This window comes from Carassius gibelio, chromosome B1, assembly GCF_023724105.1.
Source record: "Carassius gibelio isolate Cgi1373 ecotype wild population from Czech Republic chromosome B1, carGib1.2-hapl.c, whole genome shotgun sequence".
Lineage (NCBI taxonomy): Eukaryota > Metazoa > Chordata > Actinopteri > Cypriniformes > Cyprinidae > Carassius > Carassius gibelio.
In genome coordinates, this window is record NC_068396.1 from 24,216,266 (window position 1) to 24,243,483 (window position 27,218).

A 27,218-nucleotide genomic window follows, 5' to 3' on the forward strand; every position below is an offset into this window, starting at 1 on the left:
GGGAGGTTGTGTGTGTGCTCTTGGGGCATTAAGAGACCCAGTGGGGGTTGTTGGCAGGTCTAAATTACCTTTATTAGTGCCAACGTCTGCAGCTAACACTGCTGTTACTTAGAGAGAGGATCATCCTGTCCCCTCAGAGCAGCCCACCTCAGCACAGCTACCACACACACATACAGTACATATACAGTATGTCCTATGAGATTCTCGTACTAATGCAAAACCAACTAATGATATCACAAATCACAGGGACATCACAATTACCACTAGATTAAGGCTGTAAACGGCATTGTAGTTAAAGTAATTGTTCAACTAAACATTAAAATATGTATTTTTTCACCCTCATGTTGATTTAAACTTATATGTATTGCAGTCTTATGCTGAACACAAAACATTTTGAGAGTTTTTCTTGCTATGCAATGAATACTTTTGATACTTGGTCAGGTCTGGTCACTGTGTCACTTGGTCACTTCATAAAAAGAGCAGTGTCCTTCAAAACATCTATTCTTGTGTTTTGAACTACATAAATTATGACCGAATCTTCATTTTTGGGTGAACTGTCCCTTTAAGGTTGACAATGTAAATGTTATGAGATCGATCCAGAAAGGGTTAAGATTGAAATGGAGAAGGTCTCCACAAATTGCTGCAGTGTTTTTCTCAGTGTCTGCAAAATGCATAACCTGCCTTTTCCTCCTTTACAAGTATGTTTGAGCAGTATTTTTGTCAACCCCTTGACATTTCACTGTACTTCCTCTCAGTTTACAGCCAACTGGTAAGAATGAGGCCTCATGATGGCTTAGTTCCTACAGAATCCTTCAGATTGTACACTATCCTGTATGACCTTTCCGAACATGTGCTTTAGAGGCATCACCAGGGAAACGAAACATACTCAAATGGGTGCTGATTCACCCAGGTCGTCATGCTACCCACAGGGGCCTTTTGCAGAATCCGTGAAAGAACGATTGGAAAGCTCACCCTGAAATGTAGCCAGCTGTGTTTCTAGCCACACCTGAACTGAACCTCGTGTCACAAATATACGGGCCAAGTGTGATTTTTGAATGCTTCAATTCCACACAAGCACACTTTGGTAAGAACATTCAGACATTTCAGGAACAAGTGAAACGAAACAGCCAAAGCAGCTGTCTAAACATATTAATCCACAGCACAGCAGCACAGTCTTTCCTGTCGCTAATACCAAATTCAACAGCCAAGGCCACTATAGCATTTTAGAGCTATTACAGCTTAAAAACTTGAGCTTTGATGAATAAACTGGTATTCTCACTTGACACATAACAAATGAACAGTAAACTGTAAAATAATGCACACACAAATCAGTACAAGACACGTAGCTCTTTTTATTCTTTTTTCTTTCAAAAGGTCATTATAGGGGCTTGATTACACAACATCTCTCTGATTAGTTTTTAAAATTGTTTATTAGAATTTATCTTTAAGGTGACCATGAATCAATAATAGTTGGAGAAAGTTACTTTTAAAAGTAATGTATTACAGTATTGCGTTACTCCATAAAAAGTAACTAATTACGGTACTTAGTTACTTTAATAGGTACTCTTAAAAAAGAATCGGATTACGTAACTTGCATTACTTGTAAAACATTACCCCTTACACTGATTGTGAGTTTTCACTATTTTGTCATATTTCCAAGTGAAACAGCTTATGGAACGAGGAAACAAAATGTTTTGTGCATCAGGAACTGATTGGATTGTTAGTTCATTGTCGTTTGCTAATTTATGTGATCGTTTCATGTGACTGACAGATTACTGGAGGAGAGGGATTGAAGCTCATCTGGTCGTAAAACAGTTTTATTGCCCTGTGCCTGTGTACACATCAAGGAAGAGATGTTGTTGTGAGGGCAGGGGACATTAACAGTTTTGATTAAAGAGTATGAGGGCACATGAGTTTAAAAAGTAATGATGGGATTAGATAAATCAGCAACAAACACTGCAACATTCCATACAAAAATAACAATTGGGATTATTTTTCTAATATTAGTGGTGTTTTAAAAGTAGCATTTAGTAATTTATAAAGGCAAGTATCACCATTACTTTTGCTGATACTTTAGGTGTTAATCTTTAGAATGTAACTAGTCCCAATCATGTTGCGCTGCTTTAATAAATCATGAAATCATATAGCTCATTAAGGAAAGATGTGTTGTTACTTTTCTAAGTGATCACATGGATAACCTGATGGGCAATAAAGATCCCTTAGACACTGAAGGAAGGTCCCAAGTCATATCCAGGAACCAGAAAATCATAGGGGTGAAGGTAAATTGTGGTCAAACCTAGGGGTTTTAAAGCCACATCAACATTATCCTAGTGTTCCACAATGTCTCGTAATTCCTTTATTTGTAAGTGATCATTCTCTCTCTTGTGTCTCTCTCTCCATAGCCATGCATCTCTTTGGATTGAATTGGCAGCTGCAGGAGACTGAGGGCTATGCTTTTGAGAATGGCCAGGTCAAATCTGACGGCACAGCAACCAACGCAGTTACTGCCCTAACTACTGAGAACAGTAAGGGTCAAACTCACACGCACCCGCTCACGCACAGATGCATAATATGGCACAGGCACAATCTGTTCAAGCACAAAACACATTTGCATTTAGTAAACAGACTGGAGAACACACACACAGTAATAGGCTAGAGAAAATTACCAAACAGACTCACTCCTACACAACTACACCTCTAGGACCCTCTGCCATGAAGACCCACACTCCCTTAAATAAACATAACTCGAGCTAAACAAACACCCCCACATACCCCCCACCCCAGCCGCAAACACTCCCACACACAAATGGAAATCACACACTCCAAAACCCTTTTCTTTGCACCATGCCATCTTTCCTGGCACTGGGATGTATGTTTCAGTGATCTGTGATGAGTATAAACCTGTGTGTTTGCGAGACCAAGAGGCTTACATTCCTCAGCATTTAGACACTAGTCTTACAGTATCAGGGCGGCTGTTTTGATGTGTCGGCTGTCACGGCTGTTGCAGACACGTCCGGGAACAGTCTGGGAATCAGGAAGATGAGCCAAAAAACACATTTAGGTGACAATATTGAGTTCAAAGAAGAGAGCGATATAATGGGAGAATATAGGAGGGCTGTGCGTGTGCAGAATGCACAATAAATGGCTTCTTGAGATTGTCTGGGCTTTCAGACCATGAAGCCAAGTTGTGAGAATTGTGAAATGCCCTGGCATTCTACCCAGAATCTCGCTTTCTATATCTTTTTTTCTCTCTGTTGAAAGTGGGATTCACTCTGTCCCTATTGGCTGTCACATAAACCTACTGACCAGTGAAATGGAGTGCCATTTTTACATGCACTCAGAAACACATATTGGACATGTTTAAAAAGCAGCAGAAATGACTGTCAGTCATGTTTTACAATGCTAAATTCAGTTCCGTTCATGCTTAGTTTGGCTATAAATGGAATTACAAACTGACGTCAACTTTCAGCATTCACACCTGCATTTGAGAGGTGAGTTCAATAAACCTTTGCTGTGTGAATTTTGGATTTATATTAGCCCCACTAAAAAAGTACATTCCTTAAATAGTATGTTTGTCCTGTTTTCCAGTACAAATATCTAAACATGGACAAAGCAAATATTTAGAGCAATGATTGTTAAATGGATTTTGATGAACATGGGATTCCAGTGGCTGGTTTAAGCAGACTAAATGATTGGAGAATTATTGCATAAATCACCATAAAGAAGTATGCCATTTTCACCAGATTTTGATTAAAAAATTATGAGCTCACAACTTTTTATTATTATTATTAAACATACATTGATGAGTCATTAACAATAGGAAAAAAATAGATTTAGTTTTATGTTGACTTCAGATTACTTTAAATCAAGATACATTTACTTGAGGCGAAGTGACATAAGATAGTAAGTCTTGTTTTCTGATTAATTTATCAAAATTAAATGAGTTTATTATTAAAATATAGGAAAATATCTTCCACTGGGGGAAGAAAAATTAACTTATTTTCCTTTTAAATTTAGTTATATTTTAATTTTCCCAATTGCAGATATTTCTTATTATTTTAAACAAACATTTTTAATTGAAAAAGTTTGTTTTATATGCATGATGAGAAGTTTTTTCTTATATATATAATTTTACTTCTCAGGTGGATTGTGTCATACAGTGCAATTTTGTTTATTCGTGTTCTATTTTTTTCATGTAGGGTTTCTGTGTTTCAAAAAAACTAAAACTAAAAAACACGGATGCAAGTTTCATCTGAAGGTTTTGGATCCAGTCATTATATTTCTCAAGATCTTCTCTCATCAGTTTTGCAGATGCTGTGTTCTACGCTCGGTTAAAAGTTGAAAGACGTTGTCGGTTAATTAAGATTTCACAGATGAATTCGCACTTCGACTTGTTTATTAAATAACACCATGTCATTTGTGAAAAGACATGCCGGTGTTATTGAAGTCACCGTCTTTGATATTTTCTGTCACTATGGTTACCGCTGTGAGAATAGAACAGGGGTCTGACTTCAGTTACGCTTCGTTCATACAGACAGTTTTCAATTCACTCCTGTAAGCAGTAAGGTGTCCTGGACACCTGTTGTGATAAAATGGTGAGAGTAAATATGTCTATCAGTCCCTCATATTGCCACTGATCCACAGTACATGTATCACACAAAAGAAAAACGATTCCTTAACAAATATATTCGCTGATACACGCCTGCCACTGTGTCTGTCTGCCAGTCTGTCTGTCTGTCTGTCTGTCTGTCTGCCAGTCTGTCTGCCTGTATCTCTGTCTGTCTGTCTGTATCTCTGTCTGCCTGTCTGTCTGTCTGTCTGTATCTCTGTCTGTCTGTCAGTCTGTCTGTCTGTCTGTCTTTGTCTGTCTGTCCTTCTGCCAGTCTGTCTGTCAGTCTGTCTGTCTGTCTGCCAATGTGTCTTCCTGTCTCTCTGTCTCTCTGTCTGTCTGTCTGTCTGTCTGTCTGCTTGTCTCTCTGTCTGTCTGTCTGTGTCTGTCTGTCTCTGTCTGTCTGCCAATGTGTCTGCCTGTCTGTCTCTCTGTCTGTCTGTCTCTCTGTCTGTCTCTCTGTCTGTCTGCCAGTCTGTCTGTCTGTCTGTCTGTCTGTCTGTCTCTGTCTGTCTGTCTGCCAATGTGTCTGCCTGTCTCTTTGTCTGTCTGTCTGTCTGTCTGTCTGTCTGTCTCTGTCTGTCTGTCTGCCAATGTGTCTACCTGTCTCTCTGTCTGTCTGTCTGTACTAAAATTAAAGTCAAGTCACAAGCTCATAACACACAGACTGTAGGGTCCAGTCTCCAGTTGATTGGTATTCATCTGAATTAGAAATAAAACATGAAAAAATAAACAAACAAAAAAATGTATTTAAATATTTTAAATATTTTAATCTGCATAGTCAAGTGGCACAGCACCTGGGGGCATTCTGTCTACCTTTGCTGGTGCATTTACATATTTTAAAATGTTTTTAAATCTTATAAATGTTAAATAGAGTGCAGCAGTTGGGTTGCAGTAGTAAAACTTCATCCATTTTCTCCAAAGGGAAAGGGATTTTTAACGCTAACTTAGCGGTAACTAAGACAGAGCTGTTGTGAGCTCCAAGGTTATTACTCGATGGTTGGCTATATGCCTTTTTTTAAGCCGTCTGTTTACATCATTTCAAGTCAATTTTAAAATAATTATGTTTTAACAGAATTTGTGGTGAAAAACTGCATTACTAATGATTCTATACAGTACAATGAGTGCAAAATATTATAATTTACATATGCATATTTTGCGATAAACAAAATATATTGTTTCTTTAGTTTTATATTTCACCATCTTTTATTAATTAGATTGTCGTTCACAATCATTACTTCTTTCCCTCATTAAAACCATTTAAGTACACATTAAATATAATGTCTTTTTTTTTTTTTTTACTGCAAGTGAAAGTTTGTAATGTTGTGATTCACATTATAGCTGGTTGGCTTGATTCATGGCTTATAAAACTTTAATGAAGCCTTTTTTAAATCCCTATGGGGAAAAAATGAATGGAAAATATACCAGAATCAATGCTGCAAAATATACACTCTATATACAGCAGTGCTTTACAGGAACCTATGAGATTTCACTGTGGGCAGTGCAAAGTTGTGGCAGAATAATAGAAAGGCTCATATTAAAATGCAAGAGATGCTTTTAGTTTGTCAACACAGTGTAAGGCGTTTAAGATTAACAGCATATGCTAAATAACAAATACAATCAGAAATAAATAACCTCACAGAAACAGGCCCTATCGTTTTCTCCCACCCACCGGCACATGTATTCCCACAAGGCCTCCCTCACTTAAGTACTAATTCAAGCACTCAGACACTCGCAGAGGGACACACACTCATGCTGTGAAGATAGATGGCCATATGTTTGAAGGCCATTATGATGATGCTCCTAACAGTAATGTGTTTGTTCTTGAGGTGATGGACGTATCCACGTGTGCAGTGATGTAGCATTAGATCAGGACAGTTGTGCATCAGCTATAGGACAGGTTTAGTCTCTATAATGTCATTAGTAGAGTTAAGAAATTGGATGTGCTTTTATCAATAGGCCATAAATTGCAGGTAAATAGATTGTGATGCAGTTATATAGGCATCAGTGGCTATTTAGTTACACAGCAAGGGGAAGTCATTCATCTCCCCTTAAGCAGCAGTGACACAATCAGGTTACATTTATTTGAGCAGAATTTGCATTCAGCATAGTCAGTCTTTTGTTTCCTAGCGCGAGCCCCCACCACGCTTTTTTCCCTTTCTCAGTGAAAGAAATAAAAATTTGTATGCCACTGAGTGCAGGGGAATGTTAATGTGTTAACAGGCCGGGAGAATTTGCAATGGCACAAGCTTCCAGCGGTGGGTCTTCAGTCTGCTGTGAGGGCCAAACAGGATGAAGCTAGTTAATGAAGCCATCAGCAATACGTACAATCACACAGCTTACTCACAATCAATACAGACAGCAGCTAACACCACCACCTCCTTCAGTTAACCTTGATCTGTGCCTGTGTGCCCACCAGCACCAGCACCACTGTCTGTGAAGGACATATCACATATACACACAGAACTGCATTTCGGTCAACAGTATGCAGTATGAACATGCATATACTGTATGCATACATAAATAACCTTGCATCTGTATCCTTGTTGTTTCTTCGTGTTTGCAGTTTTTTGTTGCTTCAAGACCCCATGAAAAGAACACTAGGTAGAGTACTCACAGAGGTAGACAAAATAGCATAATATACTGCAGATATACTGTACACACTTAAAATGTTCAATACAGTTCAAAAGTCTTTAAAGAAGTCTTTAATGCTCACCCAGGCTGCATTTTTATACTAGCCCCAGTCTGTTAAAGGATAGTGTTTTTCTTCAACAACTGACCAGAAATATTAATCATTCTGCACTATACAAAATTTGTCAAATCAGAATGAAAATGGGAATGTCTCTCCCTGAAGACAGAAAACTTTACTCATCCAGCCACGTCATGGGGTCTTTAATGTAAGCTAATTAAGCAACATTACATGAGAAAGAAAGGACAATTGCAAATGTTATTCTCTGTGGGTTTTCGTCTATAAATAAAAAGTCAGTTCTTATCCAGTCAAAAGAGCCGAAACTTACTGCTGTACAATTATACATAAAGACTAACCACAACCTTTATCTATAAATGTCTTACAGAATTTTCTTTTATTCAGATATTTAGACATATTTAGCTCTTTCATGAACCATTTATGCTCACAAGGGTGTCCCCACTAGCTGGTTTTGTCAGGTTTTATTGTATTTCAAGCAGGATTTTCAGACATCTCATGCCCAAAAGGATAGAAAAGCTGCCCACACACACAGACATATGAATAGAGCCGCAGCAAATTCACACAGACACATATTCTTACTGACAGACTGAGCATACATAATACGCAGCAACGTTTGACTTACATACCTGCAGTAGACCCTTTGAAATACATACACACACTCACTCATTTGTCTATCTATTCTTCTGCAGTGAAGAAAGAGCTGCTGTTGTCATCTGCAGTTCACCTTTCTTTGAGAGACAGCTGACCTAAAAGCACTCACTCCATAAAAGAGCTTCAAGTGCTCTGTGTGTTTGTGTATGTGTGTGTACATGTGTGCATGTGTTTTCAAAGCAGGGACAATAGCCTCAGTGCATTCTTCTTCCTAAATGACAGCTTGTGTTTAGATTGCCTTCCTCACTTCAGAGGTGTGTGTGTTTGCATGTGACAAGGACTGTAGGGAATGTCATTAGCATATAGAACTCGCTGTTTTTTAAGCGATTGATTTCCATAAACAATTTAGATTTCCTCAAACTGACTGCTTTGTATTCAAACACACACCCTTCAGAGACTCCACCATCCTCGCAAAGATGTACGAAAGCTGTAGTCTTGTGCTTAAAATTGAATTTTATTCCTGGTGCCTGAAAGTGGAACCTAACATTGCTTTTAGCAATGTTTCATGGGGCCTTATTTATGTGCTGCACCATTCTTACACAAATCATCTGAGCAGCTTTGTATTCAGTCCCACCGCAGCAGCTAAGAGAGCCGAGCATGACACTCTCTCGCACTCTCTTAATGAATATACCACCACTTCCCCTAATGCACACGCAGACACTCTTTCACAGGCTTCAGTGAATTAAAAACTGCTCAAGTGACTTTTCTGAAAGTCATAAAGAGGCCCTAAATCTGCAACTGAATGCGTTTGGAATGAGGGGAGACACTTGGCAAAATCACATGTGGAGATGTTAATGTCTCTCAGGGCCCAACAGAAACAGTGAAAGAGAGAGAAAGTGGGGTGATGACAATGAAAACATATGGATGGAGTGTTGAAAAGGGAGTGAATAATAGGTGAGAGAGGCAGAAACAAATAAATTAAAAGGGAAATCAAGGATTGTGGGGCAGAGAGAGGGGATAAATCACAATAAAGTGTCTTAATTTTCATGGGTTTAGCCTCATGCTGTTGATATCCTGTTAAAATGAGAATGTGCATCAGGGTCGCAAATTTATGAGAGCTTGGGACAAAAAAGAAAACAAATTCAAATCCAAAACAGTATCTATTGTTGGAATTTAGTGTTTAAACCTAGAAAATTTTAAAGCTGAGACTTTGTTTCATATCCTAAGCAGGGTTGCCAATTTGGTGTGAGATTTACATGGGCACCGTGAGAGTTGACAACCATGTTCAAGATATGGGTGCAAAAATGCACCTGTACAAGGTATCGTCTTTTATATTTATGATATTAATCAATATCATACAAGCAAGAGTTCTGCATTTAAAAAACAATAAGTTAATACTTAGCAGCAGTTTTGTCTGTTTTTGCTCTGTTTTACCCATGGAAATAATTGTGACTAAATCCACAGCAGAACTGTTGTGCAACACACTGGTCTTTTGTTACGGTAGGAATTCACATTGTTGAACAAATCTGTTGAGAGAATGATTCCATGAATAATGATGATTTTATACTTAAAATATCAATCTTGTACATTATTTATGCAGTTGTAATTGCAGTGCAAACATATTTATACCACCGCTGAGCTGAATATGTACACACAGTCTGTGCAAATACATCTAAATGCCGCTTCAGATGCAGCTTCTGTAACCTTTGTAGTGCAAAGATAGATTGTACTGATACTGATTTCAATTGGCTTGTAACAAACCTGTAGTTTACTACCATTTTAATTGAATATATTAAGTTTAAGATGACACATACATTTGGGGTTAGTTAAATAATCCCATGGAATGGGGGGCAAATTTCACCCCTTAATGGAAAAGTTTAATTCTGTCTCTAATTAAAATCTGTCACTAACTGTCTAACAGTGCATTTTAGTAATTTTGACAATGGTAGTACTTGACAGCACAGCAGACGTAAACTTGACTTCTTGGTTGCGTTTTTAATGTCACATGTCAGGTTAAAAATAATTATTTTAAAGACCCTGTCTCAAGACCCTGTGGGTCCGTTACATTCAGCTACGCTCCGTCTAGCCATTTGAAAGTAAAAGTGTGTACCTCTTCAGAGTCTTGACTGTTGCTTGACTGAAAGTCACCCTGTGTGCAGTGTTGGAACAAAAAAAATAGCTGTCTAATGAGTTGTACAGCAAGACACAGGAGAAAGTCACACCATACCCAATGACAAAATTAACAATGAGGCCTCTTTTTGACATGTTTTTGTATAGCTGTATGACCATGACAGAGTACTTGAGGGTAAATGTTTGTCACAAACATCTTGTCATCTGTCACTGCAGCAAGAAAACCACAACTCTCCTTTATTTTAATTTGTTCAGGATGAAAGAGCAATAGCTTTAATTTATTTTTATTTTATTTTTTTTCCACAGTATTACTACTAACATTAATTAAAGTGGTTCAGCCAAAAAATGAATTGTAGCATAATCTTCACCCTCATGTCATTATATACACTAGAATACAAAAAAAAACACTAATTTTCACAGGTCTTTTCTATATTTCATACAAACCAGGGGCTCTCAAGCTTCAAAGATGACCAAAAATAATGTGGTATAATCTGAATGAAGAACAATATAATTATAAATACAAAATATAACTGACTAAAACTGCTCACCTGCAGCAAATGTCATAAAATGATACATTGATGAGACATCAGAATAACTGGAATATGAGTGAATAAGGTCATTATTTTTGTTGTTGTTTTTAAGGAACATTATTTAAATTCTGTGCCTATACCTCTAAATATAAAAACTAATGACATACCTGTACATACCCAGATTCTTCCCGATTTTTGCTTTGTACAGAGCCACAGACAATTACAGAGACGAGAGTCATTTCTTAGGACATCAATTTCGGTGATATCTTTCAGACAGTAGTGGTATTTAATGTGGTATACAACAAAAAATACAGTTACAGCAGCTTGGAATGTTATTCTTTGTCTTACCCACAGAATTATGCACACATTTAAAGAATAAAGATCAAGACAGTTTCACAGATCACATGGCTAAGATGAAGAGAGAAGCTAAAGAAAGTAAAATAGAAAGAGAAGTACAGGGCTTTAGGGAGTCTCTGCATCTAGCCAAAACAAACCTTTTACATCTCTACCATTCTCATGGGCAATGCCAATTCAATATCCATGTCCAAGAAACACCCCGGGCATCCCTGGCACACACAGAAAGCAAATCTCTTTTCCACTGGCATTCTTTAAGCGCACCATCCCCTTCTTTTTATCCTGTGGACAATACTGTTGATCAGAGCTTCACAGATGGCTTCTCTCATTTGCTCTGTAGAGCATTTAGAGCCACAGGCATGCTCACATTAAAACTAACAGTCAGCAAGTCCTCTCTAATTACTCTTTCGTTCACTCCAGCATGCTCTTTATGTAGCCGGCTGACTGCATTAGTAACACGCACATGGTTAGCGCCCGCATGCTACGGTATTACGCAATAATAATTAATGCAATATTAATGGAAGCTGCTTTCCATTAGCTAGCATATGAGCATAGCCTGTTCTCCTTCTCCCATTACCGCTCCATTCCGCACTGTTGCCTTGTAACATGTTGTGAGGGGCTGGAATATGCCGAGGCTTCTGTTGGCAAGTTCATTGTGCGCTTGTGTGTGTAATGTCTAGACATTAGCTTTTCAGCTTGTTAAAGGAAGCTCTGCAAAGTCAAATAGCTTCACTTAGGCTCGCCATGTGATATTACCGCAGTTGACTATTTTTAGAAAGCGTTGGCTTGAAATTACCATTATCATTACTGAGCTTTATGAATTCAACTAGATTAGTTGTATCAAGTTTATTCTAAAATCTCTTCAAGGTTTCTTTTCCTGGTATTAGGAAATTAACAATCTGACAAGAGTTTTGCCAGGGTACTCGCTACTTATCCATAGCATGATACATCGTTGGAGAAATTAAATAGTTAGTTATGACTGACATTGTTTCAACAATGTTAAACTTAAAGATGGTGTAGTAATAACGTATGGTAATTAATAATTTCCAGAATACTGGTATAAACGGTGCAAATGGCATCTTACAGATGTTTGGTTCAATCGAGGTTATTTGTTTTAGGTAAAACTGTATTTCCTCCAGGTTACTAAAGTGCATTCACATATGTGCACTCTTCAAAAACGGCTCTTTCATTCTCTTGACAAACGAATAGATATAAAATGAAATAAATACTAATGTGAAATGACAGATATACAGTAGATTGGATTGGGTGTTAGTTTGCTTATTTTGCTCAAGATCATTTGTTCATTGGAGCTGAAGGTTTAGAAAAACACAAATCATTGAACTATGTTGCTGACAATGAAACTATGTTGAAACTGGCTAACAATGTTTTTGATAAACGTACCCCTGAGTATAATGGTATAAAATAGTGTTTTTTTTTTCTTTACTATTGGCTGAGTAATTCATTGTGATGGTTATCTTGGGAATGAGGGTCAGAAAGAGTTGGTTTAAAGATGCTAATTGAATACTGTATGGAGTGATTTAATGATTTTGACATCAGATTATTCTGGTATACTTCATGAATGTTTGATCACACTTGAGGCTATAGCAAGAATCACGATTCCACTGGCACACAAACATTTATGCTATAAAAAAAGGAACTCGTAAACTGTTTTATTTAAAAAGAGACCAATATGAACCATCTGAGTTTCAGGTTCCCTTTGAACACATTGATTGTTGCTTAATATTTTTATAGAGCATCTTCTGTGTTCCTGTAGCTCAATTGGTAGAGCACTGCTCTATTAAGCGCAAGGTTGGGGGTTCGATTCCCCGGGAACACATGATATGTAAAAATTGATAGTCTGAATGCACTGTAAGTCGCTTTGGATAAAAGCATCTGCTAAATGCATACGTTTAATTCAATTTAATTTCTGTGAAGTGGTTATCATATTGTTAGTTGTTGCTCCCACTCCTGGTTGTTCTAACACTTGCATGATCACAAATTGAATCTATTGCCTGTAAACAATGCATTCATGATGAACAAGATGAATGATTGTCAATGCATGAATCAAGCTTCCTTGCAATGCCAAAAATATCATGGTTCAATGTGGTTTTCCACACATATCTTTTTAATTATGTCTCTGTCTATGTGTAGAGGCAGATCATATAGAACAGAGAAATTGCTCACAGTTACGGTTAGCTTGTTTTCCATCTTGCATACAATCAACCATAGTATCTCACAAGGACAAATCACTGTATCACTGCTGAAAATGAATAGCTTCTAGTCTCTACCAGTAGGTTATTAGCATAAAAATGGTGTATCTGTCTCTCACAAATGTCATCTTCCTGTATCTCTCTCTCTAGGAGTTTACTTTCAAGAGAATAACACCATAGACACAGGTGAGGTGGATGTGGGCCGTAGAGCAGTACAGGACGTCCCTCCAGGAACTTTTTGGCGCTCTCAGCTCTTCATTGACCAGCCGCAGTCCCTCAAGTTCAACATCTCCGTCCAGCGAGGCGCCCTGGTGGGGGTCTATGGCCGGAAAGGCCTGCCTCCCACTCACACTCAGGTATAAAAGACGTTTTTTGTTGCTGTTCTTGAAAGGAATTTCCTACATTTACTTCCACAAGCATTCAAAACACTTTACATTCTAACATGCTTAGCAAATCATGATATGTAATGCCTGTTGCATTAGTTAAAATCGTCATTCAACATTTTCAAGAAAATTCCATTTTCTCCTGCCTTATTTTCCCTGACCTCCAGGGGTTTGAGGGGTTTGGATAGGTTTATGTATCTCTGTGGGTGCAAAATGGCACCATTGCATCTTATTCCAATGCCGATAACGCTAAACTAAAAAGAACCTCTGCAATCTTTTGTAGGATGCTGTTTTGCACATTGGTAATTCTCATAATTTCCATGTTATAATTACAGTCATAGTTCTCGGTGTAACCAGAAGTAAGAAATACCATAACACCCACTGTTCCAATTACTCTCGTCCTTTTAGATGAGGCTCACAGATCTGCTACAAATGGCAGACAGCAAACTTTCCTCAAAAGACTGTCACTTTTGTCGCACTTCCAAACCTGACCTTCAAAGTAGAGCCCGACAATCCCCATCCAATTGCCATCTGCGGCATCTGTCTAATTCAAACTTGAAGTGATTTATACTTCTATACATGTTTTGCCTGCTTTGACTAAAAACTGCATTTGGCCTTTGCAAGCAAACCAATTATTTCTCCTTGTCCTGTTTCTTTCTTTTTGCCAAGCAACATCAGAGCCTCGGCTTCTTCAAGGGTACATCACAAAACCCATAAATGCTTAATAGAGGTAATTGGCAGCGGAGGCCTCCACAATAAGAGTCGATAGCCCTGACCCAGTGCTTTAATTGCCACACATGAATCAATATGTTTCTTAAAGGCTGAATAAAGGATAGGTTGAAGTTCTATTGACAGACAGGCGTGGAGACATCTGTTTCCCCACTGATCGAAACGTCTTCTCGTTTTGTCAGGTGTCTTGTAATTTCTTGCTCACTTATTCTTCCCTTTACTCTCTTATGTTGTTCTGCAATGGGTCGCTTAGGAAACAGATATCTTTTTTAATGCACTCACCAGAGGCCTTGATTCAAACTCGCTCTTTGGGAGCAGCTTGTCAAAGCTCTGAAAAAAAAAGAAAAAGATGAAATGTAGAGCATCTTTTTAAAAAATCATCCAAATCACTCACAAAGAGGATTCCAGTGTGTAAGCACCCTCTTGATTCCAAACTTATTCATTACTTTGCTTGCAATATATTCACAAGCATCAATCTCTTGCATTTCATATGTAATAGAGCCGCATGCTCTTCAAAAACAATTCTTTGACATTGTATTGTATAACACATCAGACTCCAGACATGCGGAGCTGCATGGAATTTTTACTGGTACTGCACTATGCTCTGATCTGTCTGTGATTAAACTGGGATTTGATTTGTTGTGTGTGTGTGTGTGTGTGTGTGTGTGTACAGTATGACTTTGTGGAGCTGTTGGATGGCAGTCGTTTGATAGCTAAAGAGAAGCGTGGACTGGTGGAGGTGGAAGGAGCAGGCAGAAAGTCTCGGGCGGTTAACGTTCATGAGGCAGAGTTCATCCGATACCTGGATTCAGGCACCTGGCACCTCGCCTTCTACAATGATGGCAAAAACACTGAACAGGTCTCCTACAACACCATCATCATAGGTAAATGATGACTATACTTATATAATGTTGTTATATGCATTTATTATTATTATTATATACATCATGACAAAATAAATAAGGGTTTTTTGTGACATAGACCATGTTAACTTGCTCCCACTCAAGATGCTCTTGGAGCATTCTCAAATTATTATGGATCACATGATCATCAGGTTTTACACAAACTTCAAAAAGAGAGTTATTGTCACTTGAATGCTGTTGTCAGACATTCTGAAATATATATAAAACTCCATTGAATTTGATGTGTTGATAATATTATTTGGTAACACTTTAGAATAGGTAACACTTGTTAATTATTAACTACAACATTTCTCTCAATAAATTCTTAATTTGCTGATTATTAATAGTTAGTAAGGTAGTTGTTAGGTTTAGGTATTGGTTACGATTAGGGATGTAGAATAAGGTCAAGTAGAATTAGGCATCAATATGTTCTTGATTAGCACTTATACATGGCTAATATTCTAGTAATATGCATGCTAATAAGCAACTCATAGGTGTTACCTATTCTAAAGTGTTACCTATTATTTATATGAAAATGCAGTGTAAATTATACGGTTGCACTTTATTTTACAATATGTGTACTTACATTTACTCATAGTGTACTTACAGTGTATTTATCTAAGAAAGTTCTGGTAATTCAAGGTAACACATGGGGTAGGGGTTAGGTTTAGTGGTAGATTCAGGGTTATTACCTAGTTATTACATAGTTATTGTAATTACTATAAGAAGTACATCGTATGTACATGAGGGACAGGACTGTAAAATAAAGTGCTACCAAATATATACTACGAACATTTTTGGGTAAAGAAGGAAGGAAACATTAATTATTATTATTTTTTTATTATTATTACATTTCATATTATTTTATTATTTATTACAACAAAATAACTATTATTAATAACTGAACGCCAGAATAACTGACAACTGAGCACTGATTTAGCAAATTAGAATGATTTCTGAAGGATCGAGTGACATTCAGCTTAACCATAACAGGCATAAATTACATTTTAAAATATATTCAAATAGAAAAAGTTATTTTAATAGTAACAACATTTCATAGTATTACTTTTTTACTTTTTCTAATCAAACAGATGCAGCCTTGGGGAGCATAAAGGACTTCTTTCAAATACATACGAAAAAAATCCTTTGAATGCTAATGCATATTATAATTTTTAGTCTCTGTGTGAGTATTTGTATGAGCGGAGAGAGATGAAGAGTGTGAGCCTATCTGGTCACAGATGAGTGTGTATAATGATGGTTAGAGCCGTATCGATCTATGTTTTAAGTGGCTAGTGGGCAGCAGCTGATTCAAAGTGTTGCACAGTGAACTGCAGGACCTTTACTCTCTCCAACTCTCTCTCCTTTTTCCATCTTTTCTCACCTTCCCTTTCCCCTTTTTCTCACCTCCATCATGAACTCATAAAAATAGGCCTCAGCAAGAGTAATTTCCTTTCAAATTCGGTCATAAAGACTGGAACATGAAAAATTATCAGTAAGGACTGCAGCCAGCGCCCTCTTTTAAAAAAATGGGTTGATTATGCTTCGATGAGTAAAAAGTTAACCTTTTGAAAATGAAAATTGATTATATCTCTGTAGCGAGGTAATATGGTCCTGCACTGGCGATGTCTGAGAGCTGCTCTGCTAAACGCTTCAGTGGTGTCACAACAGCGGGCTGGTGACAAGAAACCAGTGCAGTTCATTACCTTGTCAGAATTGACTTAGACACCAATGAGCTGCTTCTTTTAATGAAAGTATCGACAGGTGATGTCACAATCATTGATGTCACCTTGGCAACACACACGAGAGAATCAAAAAGTGTGTGCTAGCAGTGTGGATTAAATCTGTGATTGACTACATAACAGTTGTGCGTTCAGTAATATGCTTAAATGATATCATGAAAACAGCTACTTCCAGTTCTCAGATCTGATTGGTTGAGCAGTGTTCCTAGAGTGCTTGTATAATCACCCAATGTCCCTGGGTGGCTTTCGCAGTTTATATAACTCTGCTGGTCTGCATTTCTGTGTTCAAGACAAATTGGTTTCTGTGGGCCAAAGGGGATACAAAAGGGGTTCCACAGAAAAGTTTGGGGGAAAATAGTTTATAATAATAATAATAATAATAATGTTAAAATTTACTAAGTTTGACATTATTACTGTTAATTAAATTAAACATAAATAATTATAAATATTAGTTTACGTATACTTATATTATACAATATATAATATTTTTTAAAACTGTTATTTCCAGTCCTTGATTCTGATTGGTCAACAGCTGTATTTTATTGACCCGATGGTTCTGTATATCACGGGCATCACCCTTAGCAACATTATCGATATAATGTTACACATGTACTATGACCTGTCCCATGTCTTATTTAGTTATGTAGTAAAATTAGCTGTTTAATATTTATGTAATGAATTTTGAGTGACGCCTGTTGGCATTATGTTGCAGCATTCAGCTTTAGTGGCACAGAGAGAGAGAGCCTTGTTTAGAGCTTGTTGAAGAAATAAAAATGTACGTTACTGAACATTAACAATATTGCCATAATGTACTGCTGTCAATGCAACATGTACTACTGTATACTAAGGATTAGCATATTAGCGTTAAATGTTTTTCACCTTCTGTTTTAATACAGCTCTTTGTGTGTTTTTTATTATATAGATGTCAAATTTTGTTTACATTGTGGGTCCAGCTGTGTTTGCCTTGAGGCTTATTAAACACACTAAATAACTTTACGAACTTGAAAAAATCTGAAAGGTTTCTATGAGATTTATATTTAGGGTTCATTGACTAGGGTTCAATCATTATTTTACTATAAAAACAAAATTCAGTGGAAAGTCCCAACTATAACAAGAAACAAACAAACGTATGTGTATGTGTGTTTTAATGGCCATCCAGCAGTTTAAAGAGAGCAGAGCGTCTGGCTGCTAATTGGTTGTAATAATGCTGTGATTGGTTCATTAAGGCAGAGTAAGCTTAGATGCAGGTTTTTGTTAATTACGCATCTGGCACTCCTTTAATTAAAGATGGGGGGTCTGAATGTCTGCTAATTTCCACAGACTGTCTCCTCAATTAGTGCTTTTCTCACTTTCCTTTCCTCTCTCGCCTCCTTGCTTTCTGTGGCTTTCTCTCACACACTTTCATTCTTCCCCCCAGATACCCTCACTGAGTGTCCACACAATTGCCATGGTAACGGAGACTGTCGCTCGGGAACATGCCATTGTTTCCCAGGGTTCCTTGGGCCTGATTGCTCACGAGGTATGCTCTCAAACTCAGGTGCGCAAACACGCGACTCTCAAGAGAAATAAACAACCAATGTCGCTATTCATAATTGGTTTCAGATTGTCATTTGAGCAAATACAGCCGGCTAGTATGCTTTTGGTTCCCAAGCCTGAACAGCTTCTTATTACCAGGAGGAAGCAACAATTAGTTTTATTTCCATGGTGTTTTTATTGTATTTACTTTATTTATTTGGTGGTGGTATTTTTCTTTTCTTTTTTCTCATTATCTGTTTGCTTGCTTTTGTTAGTAGCCGGGTTTCCATTACAGATTTATGCAAACCTTTTTTATAAATGTTGATAAACAACCTATTGTGAATTGACAGTGTTTCCTTTAATTGATGTTATGTGACTAAAACATATTTTTTTCCTCTTGCGATAAGTCATGGTGGCAGATGTTGGTAGGTTTACGTTTATCGCAGCCACTGCATTAGCCATTATTTTTAATCAAAAGAGACCACTGTAGGGAACGTTACTTTAAAAAAGTAATTAGTAATTAGTTATAGTTACTCACTACTTGTTCCAAAAAGTAACTGAGTTAGTAACTGAATTATTCTATAATAAAAGTAACTCGCTACCAGGGAAAGTAACTATTTGCGTTACTGTAAAAAAAAAAAAAAAGTTAATAATTTTAATTTTAGTTTCCACAAGTCAGTTGAAATGAGTAGAACAGACAGGTGTTCGTACATAACTTTCGATATTTATTGCACGTCAAAAGACAGCAAGAGTTCTATCCTGCACTTCAAGTATTATCTTTGTAAGAAAAGTGTTTTGGGCCACTAGCTTTGTAGATGCGTGTGTAACAAATTACATGTAGGCTACACATTACATGCACGTTCTTGCCTTTGACCACAATGAATTTGAAGTAGTGCCTATATCTCCACCTTGAAAATGCCAACTTTTCATCGGATTGCTCCTGACTCGCCATTTCTGCTGCTGCTGCGAATCTCTGTGTAGCTGTTGCGTGTGTGTTTATGTGTGTGTGTTTATGTGTGTGGCGCTTATGCTGGCATGTGTGTAAAAACACTGGCTCTGATTGGCTACCATGAAACACATGACTCCGCCTTAGCCAATCATAATCGCTTATCTCGTTTTTAACCCACCTCCACACTCACTGTGTGTGAGCCAGGGGTGCGTTCGGATTGCATAGTTTAGTAAATCAATGCATAGTAACGCACCGCATTTAACTTTCAGTAATGGTAATGGCGTTGTAACGACGGGAAAAGTAATTTGTTAGATTACCCCGTTACTGAAAAAATATTGTCGTTACCTAACGCCGTTCTTTTAAACGACGTTATTCCAAACACTGAAAGAGACATATTTGAAGTACGCAGAGAGCCATGTTTTCTAAAACGTATTTTCAATTCACAATTTTAATTTGCACAGTTTCTTGAAGCGTAATTGAAATGTGGCTAGTGTGTCTGTCTGGTTTAGGGCTAACACAGTAGAAGATACATAAAGAAAACTTCACATGTTGAATGATATGAATCTCATGAACTACTTTCATCTTTTATCTAATTTTCCCAATTGCTTTTTGTCTTTCTTTTCAAAGCCGCTTGTCCAGTGCTGTGCAGTGGCAATGGGCAGTACTCCAGGGGGCGCTGTCTTTGTTACAGCGGCTGGAAGGGGACAGAGTGTGATGTTCCTAGCAACCAGTGCATCGATATTCACTGCAGCGGACACGGAATCTGCATTATGGGCACCTGCAACTGCAACACAGGCTACAAAGGAGACAACTGTGAAGAAGGTCAGGGCTACAAATCAAACCCCAGTGATTTTGTCTAGCAAACTATTTTTTTTTATTTCAGAATCTCAGTCAGAAATGGATTGTTATTTCTTATGTATCTCAAGAAACCATGATTTTACAGCAAACCCTCCATTCAGTGGTCTGATGTTAGAAAACAGTTTTGTTGTCATGCAGAGTTCGGAGCTGTTTCCCTCCTCACAGACATCTCCAGCATCTCAAGTCTCAGCTCATAAGAGACCCATCAGAAGCCCTAATGGAAGCATTTATCCAACACTGCTATTTCCAGTGTTCTTGCCATTAAAACCCACTGCATTACACCATCAAAGATGTGCAAGATAATGTGTTATCAACGCGATCGCTGATTACCCATTGGTTTGAGGGGGATTGATTTTTTTTCTTCCTCAAGAAGTGTTTGAAAGCTCTGTCTCTGCGGACACAGACAAGCTTTTCACCAGACCTGATAAAAAGAGAGAAAGAAAGCATGTGTGAGAGAGAAGGGTTTGTTTGAGTGTTTGAGAGAGAAAAATCTGTCCAGTTCATATTGCCTTTCAGCATCACTTTGCTTAATGAGGAGCCTAACGCCTTGTCTGTAGCTATCAAAGGGACTCTTCTGCCTGTGACCTTCTTTGATAATTTACTGTCCCTGCAATAATCATTACCCATGAGTTAATAGTTCAATATTGCAGAAACAATTGCCATTCTCCACTTCACAGAACAAATAATTACTGTACATTGATGTCCCCGCTGATGTGCAGGTCCCTTACCCATCAGCCTCGTGTGAGTGGGAAAAATGCTAGATTACAATAGATTTTTCTTAATTAAGAAAATTAGCTTTGTGCATAGTGTTTATGTTACCGTGACTCGGCACGCAGCATGTAGAGCACGTGGTGCGCTGTTTGTTTTATTTTTTTCCTGTAAGCCAGAAAGATTCCATTCCTGCAGCTCGATTGTAATGATTTGGCACGAGCAACAAAACACATACATCTCTATACTCGGAGAGAGACCAGCTAATGCGATTTATGGAGGGAACTTTATTTTCTGGTCATGAATTGGCCTTTTGTCAATCAATGGGATGATTAAGCCCCATCAGCTACCGCACAATCAGAGGAATTAAGGGTTACTGAACTGCAGCCTTCTCCCAGGGGTTATTAAACATAAATGCACACACAAACACACCTGCACAGTAGCCCCTCATGGCTTTTGAAAAGGAATGTTTCCCACTTCACAAATTCAGCCCCGCTTGCTCCTCAGTCCCCTAAAAACTGCTTTCCCATCTGTAGCTATGGACTTCTCCCAAAGAGAATAAAAGATCTCTTGCACATTCTTTGAGAGCACATTGAGCAGCACATAGATCATGTTTTGCTACATGGACTGACTGAATCTGCTTATAATGTGTGTGCACTGGAACAGTGGGATTTTGAGAGCCATGTAATGTGAACCTTATGCTATGCACACTTTGACATTTACCAAATGATGGGTTCTATTTAGGTGAGAGAATGTAAATATATATATATATATATATATATATATATATATATATATATATTATTGTAAAAACACCAAATCATTTTCACATTAACCTTCTATTGTGAAACATTCCCTCAGGTTAACAAACCTGTTTCATTTTCTTTGCAAACGCCACAAATGAATATATGCAGAAGGCAATACAATTGATAATAATGAAGAGAAGAACAGAAGTTCAGTACATCCTGTCAGTCATTTTAAGTTTTTTTTTCTTCACATTTGTTAGAGCTTAAACAAAACAATAAAATAAAAACATTTAGAATGGTATAAATTATTTATATGTTATGAGTAGTTGCTTAAATTCTGTCTAGAAGCAACATTATGCAATATTAGAATAGATATGGATACAACAAACAAAATATTGTGTTAATGTTATGTTTATTTAATGCTGTTTGTTTTTTCTATTATTAAAAAAACTATCAAGTATTAAAGTATTTTGATATTTATTTTACCAAGTACCATTTACTTACCTTTTAATAAAACTATTAACATTTTATAAGCATGTTAAACATTAGTATTAAGTAGTAAAAATAATTTAAACTAGGAGTCTTCTTAGACTTTAATGCAGCAGAAATCCATTAATGCATAGTGTTACCCTTCATACAAAATGACCTGAAAAGGCTCCTCTAAATATTATTTCAAAGTCTATTTTTGTTTTTAGCAATGAAGTCTTTATGCAAAATAATTAAAACATAATGCATACAACATACAGTAGGTTCAGAATTGCACATTTCAAGGTTATACTACTTTATTATGCATGGTTTTGCTAACCTGCTTACTAAGAGTGTTTTTATTTTCCCCCAAACACACACAGTTGACTGCCTGGACCCCTCCTGTTCATCCCATGGAGTGTGTATTCACGGAGAGTGCCACTGCAATCCAGGATGGGGCGGCAACAACTGCGAGATCCTGAAGACTATGTGTCCAGACCAGTGCTCGGGACACGGAACCTACCAGACGGAGAGCGGCACCTGCACCTGTGACACCAACTGGACTGGACCTGACTGCTCCATCGGTATCTTTCTTACACTTCTGCACTCACCTCTTTAATATGACGTTCTTCCCACTTTATTATTTTTAATCATGCTTTGTTTTATGCACTGAATAGCTGCTTATAGTTGTTAAGGGCATTAACAGGCTGTTATTTCTTCTTTTACTTTCTGTCCTCCTCTCTGTTTAATCTGTCAGCAGACCTTCTCAAAGGCGCATTTGAGTCAACCTTAAATACACTATCATTATGAAATATCTCTCAGTCCATCAAAAGCTCAGCCGCAGCTAGTGTGGGATGCGTGTGCACATCTTGTGTTTGTGTGAGTGACGATACTGATCTCTGTAATAAGAGCAGTATTGGACTCCTGCTGTTTAAGGACTCACCCATGGTCGGCCTTTTAGTTATACAATGCTATTTTCCCAGCAGCAATCTGTGTCTAATGAAAATACTATTTCACCCAAGAGCCCCACATAGCGATCTCTCACTCACTCTTGCATTTTCTCTCACTTCTTTTCTTTTCCGTCCCATTTTGACTGAGGAAGAACTACCGGATGTCTTTGTAAACTATCACCCCCCTCCCTTTCATTAATTAGCCTTACATCTTTAATTAGTGCAGCGCTAATAAATGAGGCCTGCATGCTCCCCCTCTGTCACATTGATGGCTGCAGTACTGTGGTAAATGGTAATAAACGCCTATTGCGTGGGGATGGGTTTTGATCAAATCGATCAACATTCCCAAAAGTGCTGATAAAATTAGTAATGCCCCTTTTGTCTCAGATAATGATAGGGTGAGAGAAATTAAATACGGAAGACGAGAGGAGGGCACGTGTCGACAGAAGTGTCACGGCTATTCATGCATGTGCCCCCTCAGATTTTTATTTTAATCAGAGCCAAAAATATATTTTTTTATTCAAATTATACATTTCAGTTTGTATTATCATTACTATTAAAATGCTGGAACAAAACATGCATATAAACATGTTTTTATATGCATGTTTTATATGCAATTGTAAATTGCGTGTTTTTATATGCATGTTTTATATGCAATTGTAAATTGCATGTTTTTATATGCATGTTTTATATGCAATTGTAAATTGCTTTACAATTTTTCGATGTTGCTACATTTGTTTTACAATTTTCTGTAAAGTGTCTTTGAGTACTTAGAAAAGCGCTTACAAATTAAATGTATTATTATTATTATTATTATGTTCATAACAAATTATTTTTTTTATTTTTTTTTTTTTTGAAAAATTGTATGGGTAACACTTTGCTGTAAGGGTCTTGTTGTTAATACAATGGAGACTAATCAAATATAGAATAACACTGCTTAACAGTTTCTGTTAGTTTTGAACATTTTTGCATACTCTGATACATCTTTTAACAGTTTAACTTCATAAATGAATGTATAATTGAACGTAATGAATTTATAAATAAGTGAACAAAGAATTTAACATTTGGTTCATGTGTTATGAAAAAAAATAACATTTTAAGTTATCATTTTAATTAAAAAGGTTTAAACTAAAAGTATTTAATGAACAAAAAAATAAACAATGAACTCTTGTGTATTTATCCATTTACAGACAATTAATACATGATGTAAAACTGTTTATTGGTAGTTCATAATGCTTAATGCATTGACTTCTTTTAAAGGACTGAATATGAAATTTATAATATTCAACTTTATAGATTTAACAAAGCACATTGAGAATGAATATAATAAACTATCTCTTTTTGTAATTCTATAAAGAACTAAGTTTGTTAAAAAAAGTTCACATCACGACTTGCCTAGGACAGTAAATAAGCCAGGAATGGCCTCTCAAAAAATTAGGTGCATGACGCCATGTGCAACAGGGACACCATTAGGCACTCGGTCCGCACACTCTGGCAGCAACTCCTGCAAAGACAGTAATCCAGATTGATATAGTACAGTTGCTGCCGGTTTACGGCTCGAGCCGTCAGTTTTCCAGAAGCACTTCCCAGCAGCTGCTCTCCATCTGTCTGTGTGAACTTTTTCCTTGTATGCAGTCTCTCTCTTTCAATCATGCTCCCGCTCTGAGGAAACTGAGGTGAACTTCAGCAGAGTTTTGTCTGATGAAAGATAAAAAACACACAGGCGCCCACACACACGCCCGAAGGGGTGCATCACTCCGGCCCACCTGCAGGAGGCATAATAACAGCACGCAGCGGGGAAACCAACCACAAACTGGCACTCACCTGACCCAAGGGCTGCTGGGAAAGTCTCTCTTCATTTCTTCACTTCTGTTTCCTTGTCTCAATACACTTTCAGCAACTCTGGCTGAGTGTCATGTCATGGTTTCACACCTTGTCAGGAAGCGCCGCAGAAAGAGTCAGAGAGGAAGCTTAACAATGCCCCATCCCATGATTTGTCTTTATCAAGAAGTGTCTTTCTAGTGCTTTGTTTCTTCTATGACAGGGTGTGTCAGGCTGCGATGCTCTGGTGGAATGGTGTGTGGGCTGTTAAACTACAGCTTGCTTTGTGCCAGTGTGTCTTCATCTACTATTCTGCCAAACCCACACAAGTCTACACGCGCACGTACACAAACTCATAAACCGATTCCAAATCGCTATCAGACACTTTTCACAGGATATCATTCAAAATGCACCCAATTTTCCCTCATCTGCTTTTGTTGCCAGTTGCATTCACGGCCAGGTATGACAAACACGAAAGTAGCTTCTATTGACAAAAACATGCAATTTCTCTTTGGAAGCTTTTGTCGATAGAGAATCTTTTTCTGTAAACATGCCAAAAAAAAAAAAAAGCTACAAACCTGTAAAGAGAAATGCTAATAAAGCACTTCCATGATAGCTTCGATACCAAAAGCCATTCGAACACACTCCATATTGATATTTGGCAGACCGTGGAGTGTGTATAAATTGATTTATTTTGGCTTGATGTGTTTTCTTCAATCTATGTGGGAGGCCTGTCTTCTGGGTCCGGGTGGAAAGTTCAGCGTGTCAATTCACATCCGTGTCTGCACACTCTGATGTCTATTTCCCCTCCCCCGATCACACACCTTTAGTCAGCACCCCTCCGCCAAAGTCTCCATGAGGCATGCACACACTCCAGTGGGTCAGACAAGGTCGAGATATGTCACTGTTACAGGGTGTCAGTTGAGGTGGGGCAGAAAGTCTCCTCTCTGCCACACAGGCTGCTTGACACAGCAGGGGTCCGCAGTTATCTATTTCCTGTCATAAGTTTTTCACACTTAAAGTCAATATCTTAGACATGACTGTTCTCAGGAATGTAACCTCTGCTCTTGTTGTTTTGGGTAGAAAAGATTTGCGCTACCGTGTTGTAGACCTCATGACCTTTTATAGTCCTTGGCTATGCTGCAGGCCAGACCAAAAAGGGATTTTAATTTTTTTCACCTTTGTTTGTGTTTGCAGAGGTGTGTGCAGTGGACTGTGGCTCACACGGTGTGTGTATAGGAGGAAGCTGTCGCTGTGAAGAGGGCTGGACAGGTTCAGAATGCGATCTGAAAGCTTGTCACCCACGCTGCACTGAACATGGCACCTGCAAGGACGGCAAATGCGAATGTCACCAGGGCTGGACCGGAGAACATTGCACCGTTGGTAAGACACATAATCATCAGTATGTCAGTAATAACACACTACATGGCCAATAGAATGTGGATACCCTTGTTTTTAACAAGTTTGGATTCTTAATTCATGTGAATTTCTGATCCAGCATAACATGCTCCCGTGTATAAAGTAAATTCAATAAAAGATTAAGTCTGGTGTGGAAGAACTCGACTTGCCTGCTCGAATCCCAGATCTGAACCTCACTTTAGACCTTGATGAATTTGGAAACACCCATTGCCTAACATCAGCATCTGACCTCGCTGATTTCTCTTGTGTGTGAATGGGAGCAAATCCCACAGTCATATTGCAACATCTAGTGGAAAGGAATCTCAGATGAGTTGAAGAACTAGGGTTTAAAACTTTATGCCAAAGGTTTTGAAATCAAATGCTCAACAAGCACACATGGAAAGAGTTTGGGTGTCTAAATACTTTTTTGCTATATAGTGTACTTGCATAATGTGTACACAGTATTCACTCTTATTATTACTTGATGGTTTTGTATTGAAGCTATTTGCTATTTTTTATGAAGGTTTACCTCACAGCTTTGAACTTGTTTTGATTGCATATTCCCTTTGTCTTTCTGCCTTTCCTCCACCTGCTTTGTCTCTTCCACCTCAACAGGAAGTGGACTACGAGTGTTTGTTCTGTTTTGTACTTTCCCCCTGACCTTTGCTCGCTATCAAAGCAATGACATTTTCATTGCCGTTGATGCAGGCATTCACAGGGTAACAACTATTCTAAATGACAGCAGTGTCTCCTCACAAGCACTAAACTCTTTTTATTAGTTACATCTCAAAGCAAAGAAAGTCATGCTATATTGGTATATAATATCAAATTTCTCTTTTTGTATCTACTTAAACTGAAAATCTACATGTTTCCGGGCAGTTGCTTAACTGTCAGTCACTAAATCTGTTCATGTTGTTAGCGTGT

The 27,218-nt window shown here is 37.8% G+C and overlaps 2 protein-coding genes across 13 annotated transcripts in view; one reads left to right on the forward strand and one right to left on the reverse strand.

Moving 5' to 3' along the window:
- tmem134 (transmembrane protein 134) overlaps positions 1–27,218 on the reverse strand; it is a 790,957-nt gene that overhangs the window by 652,949 nt on the left and 110,790 nt on the right. The gene's annotated exons all lie outside the window — the stretch shown is intronic.
- The window catches only part of tenm3 (teneurin transmembrane protein 3), a 269,413-nt gene that overhangs the window by 180,628 nt on the left and 61,567 nt on the right, over positions 1–27,218 (forward strand). For all 6 annotated transcript variants that reach the window (XM_052545489.1, XM_052545491.1, XM_052545490.1 and 3 more), the window contains 7 exons: positions 2,403–2,525; positions 13,282–13,487; positions 14,917–15,127; positions 18,302–18,403; positions 19,976–20,170; positions 22,509–22,709; positions 26,094–26,279. In XM_052545489.1, coding sequence (XP_052401449.1) covers positions 2,403–2,525; positions 13,282–13,487; positions 14,917–15,127; positions 18,302–18,403; positions 19,976–20,170; positions 22,509–22,709; positions 26,094–26,279 — 1,224 coding nt within the window. The remainder of the gene's footprint in view (positions 1–2,402; positions 2,526–13,281; positions 13,488–14,916; positions 15,128–18,301; positions 18,404–19,975; positions 20,171–22,508; positions 22,710–26,093; positions 26,280–27,218) is intronic.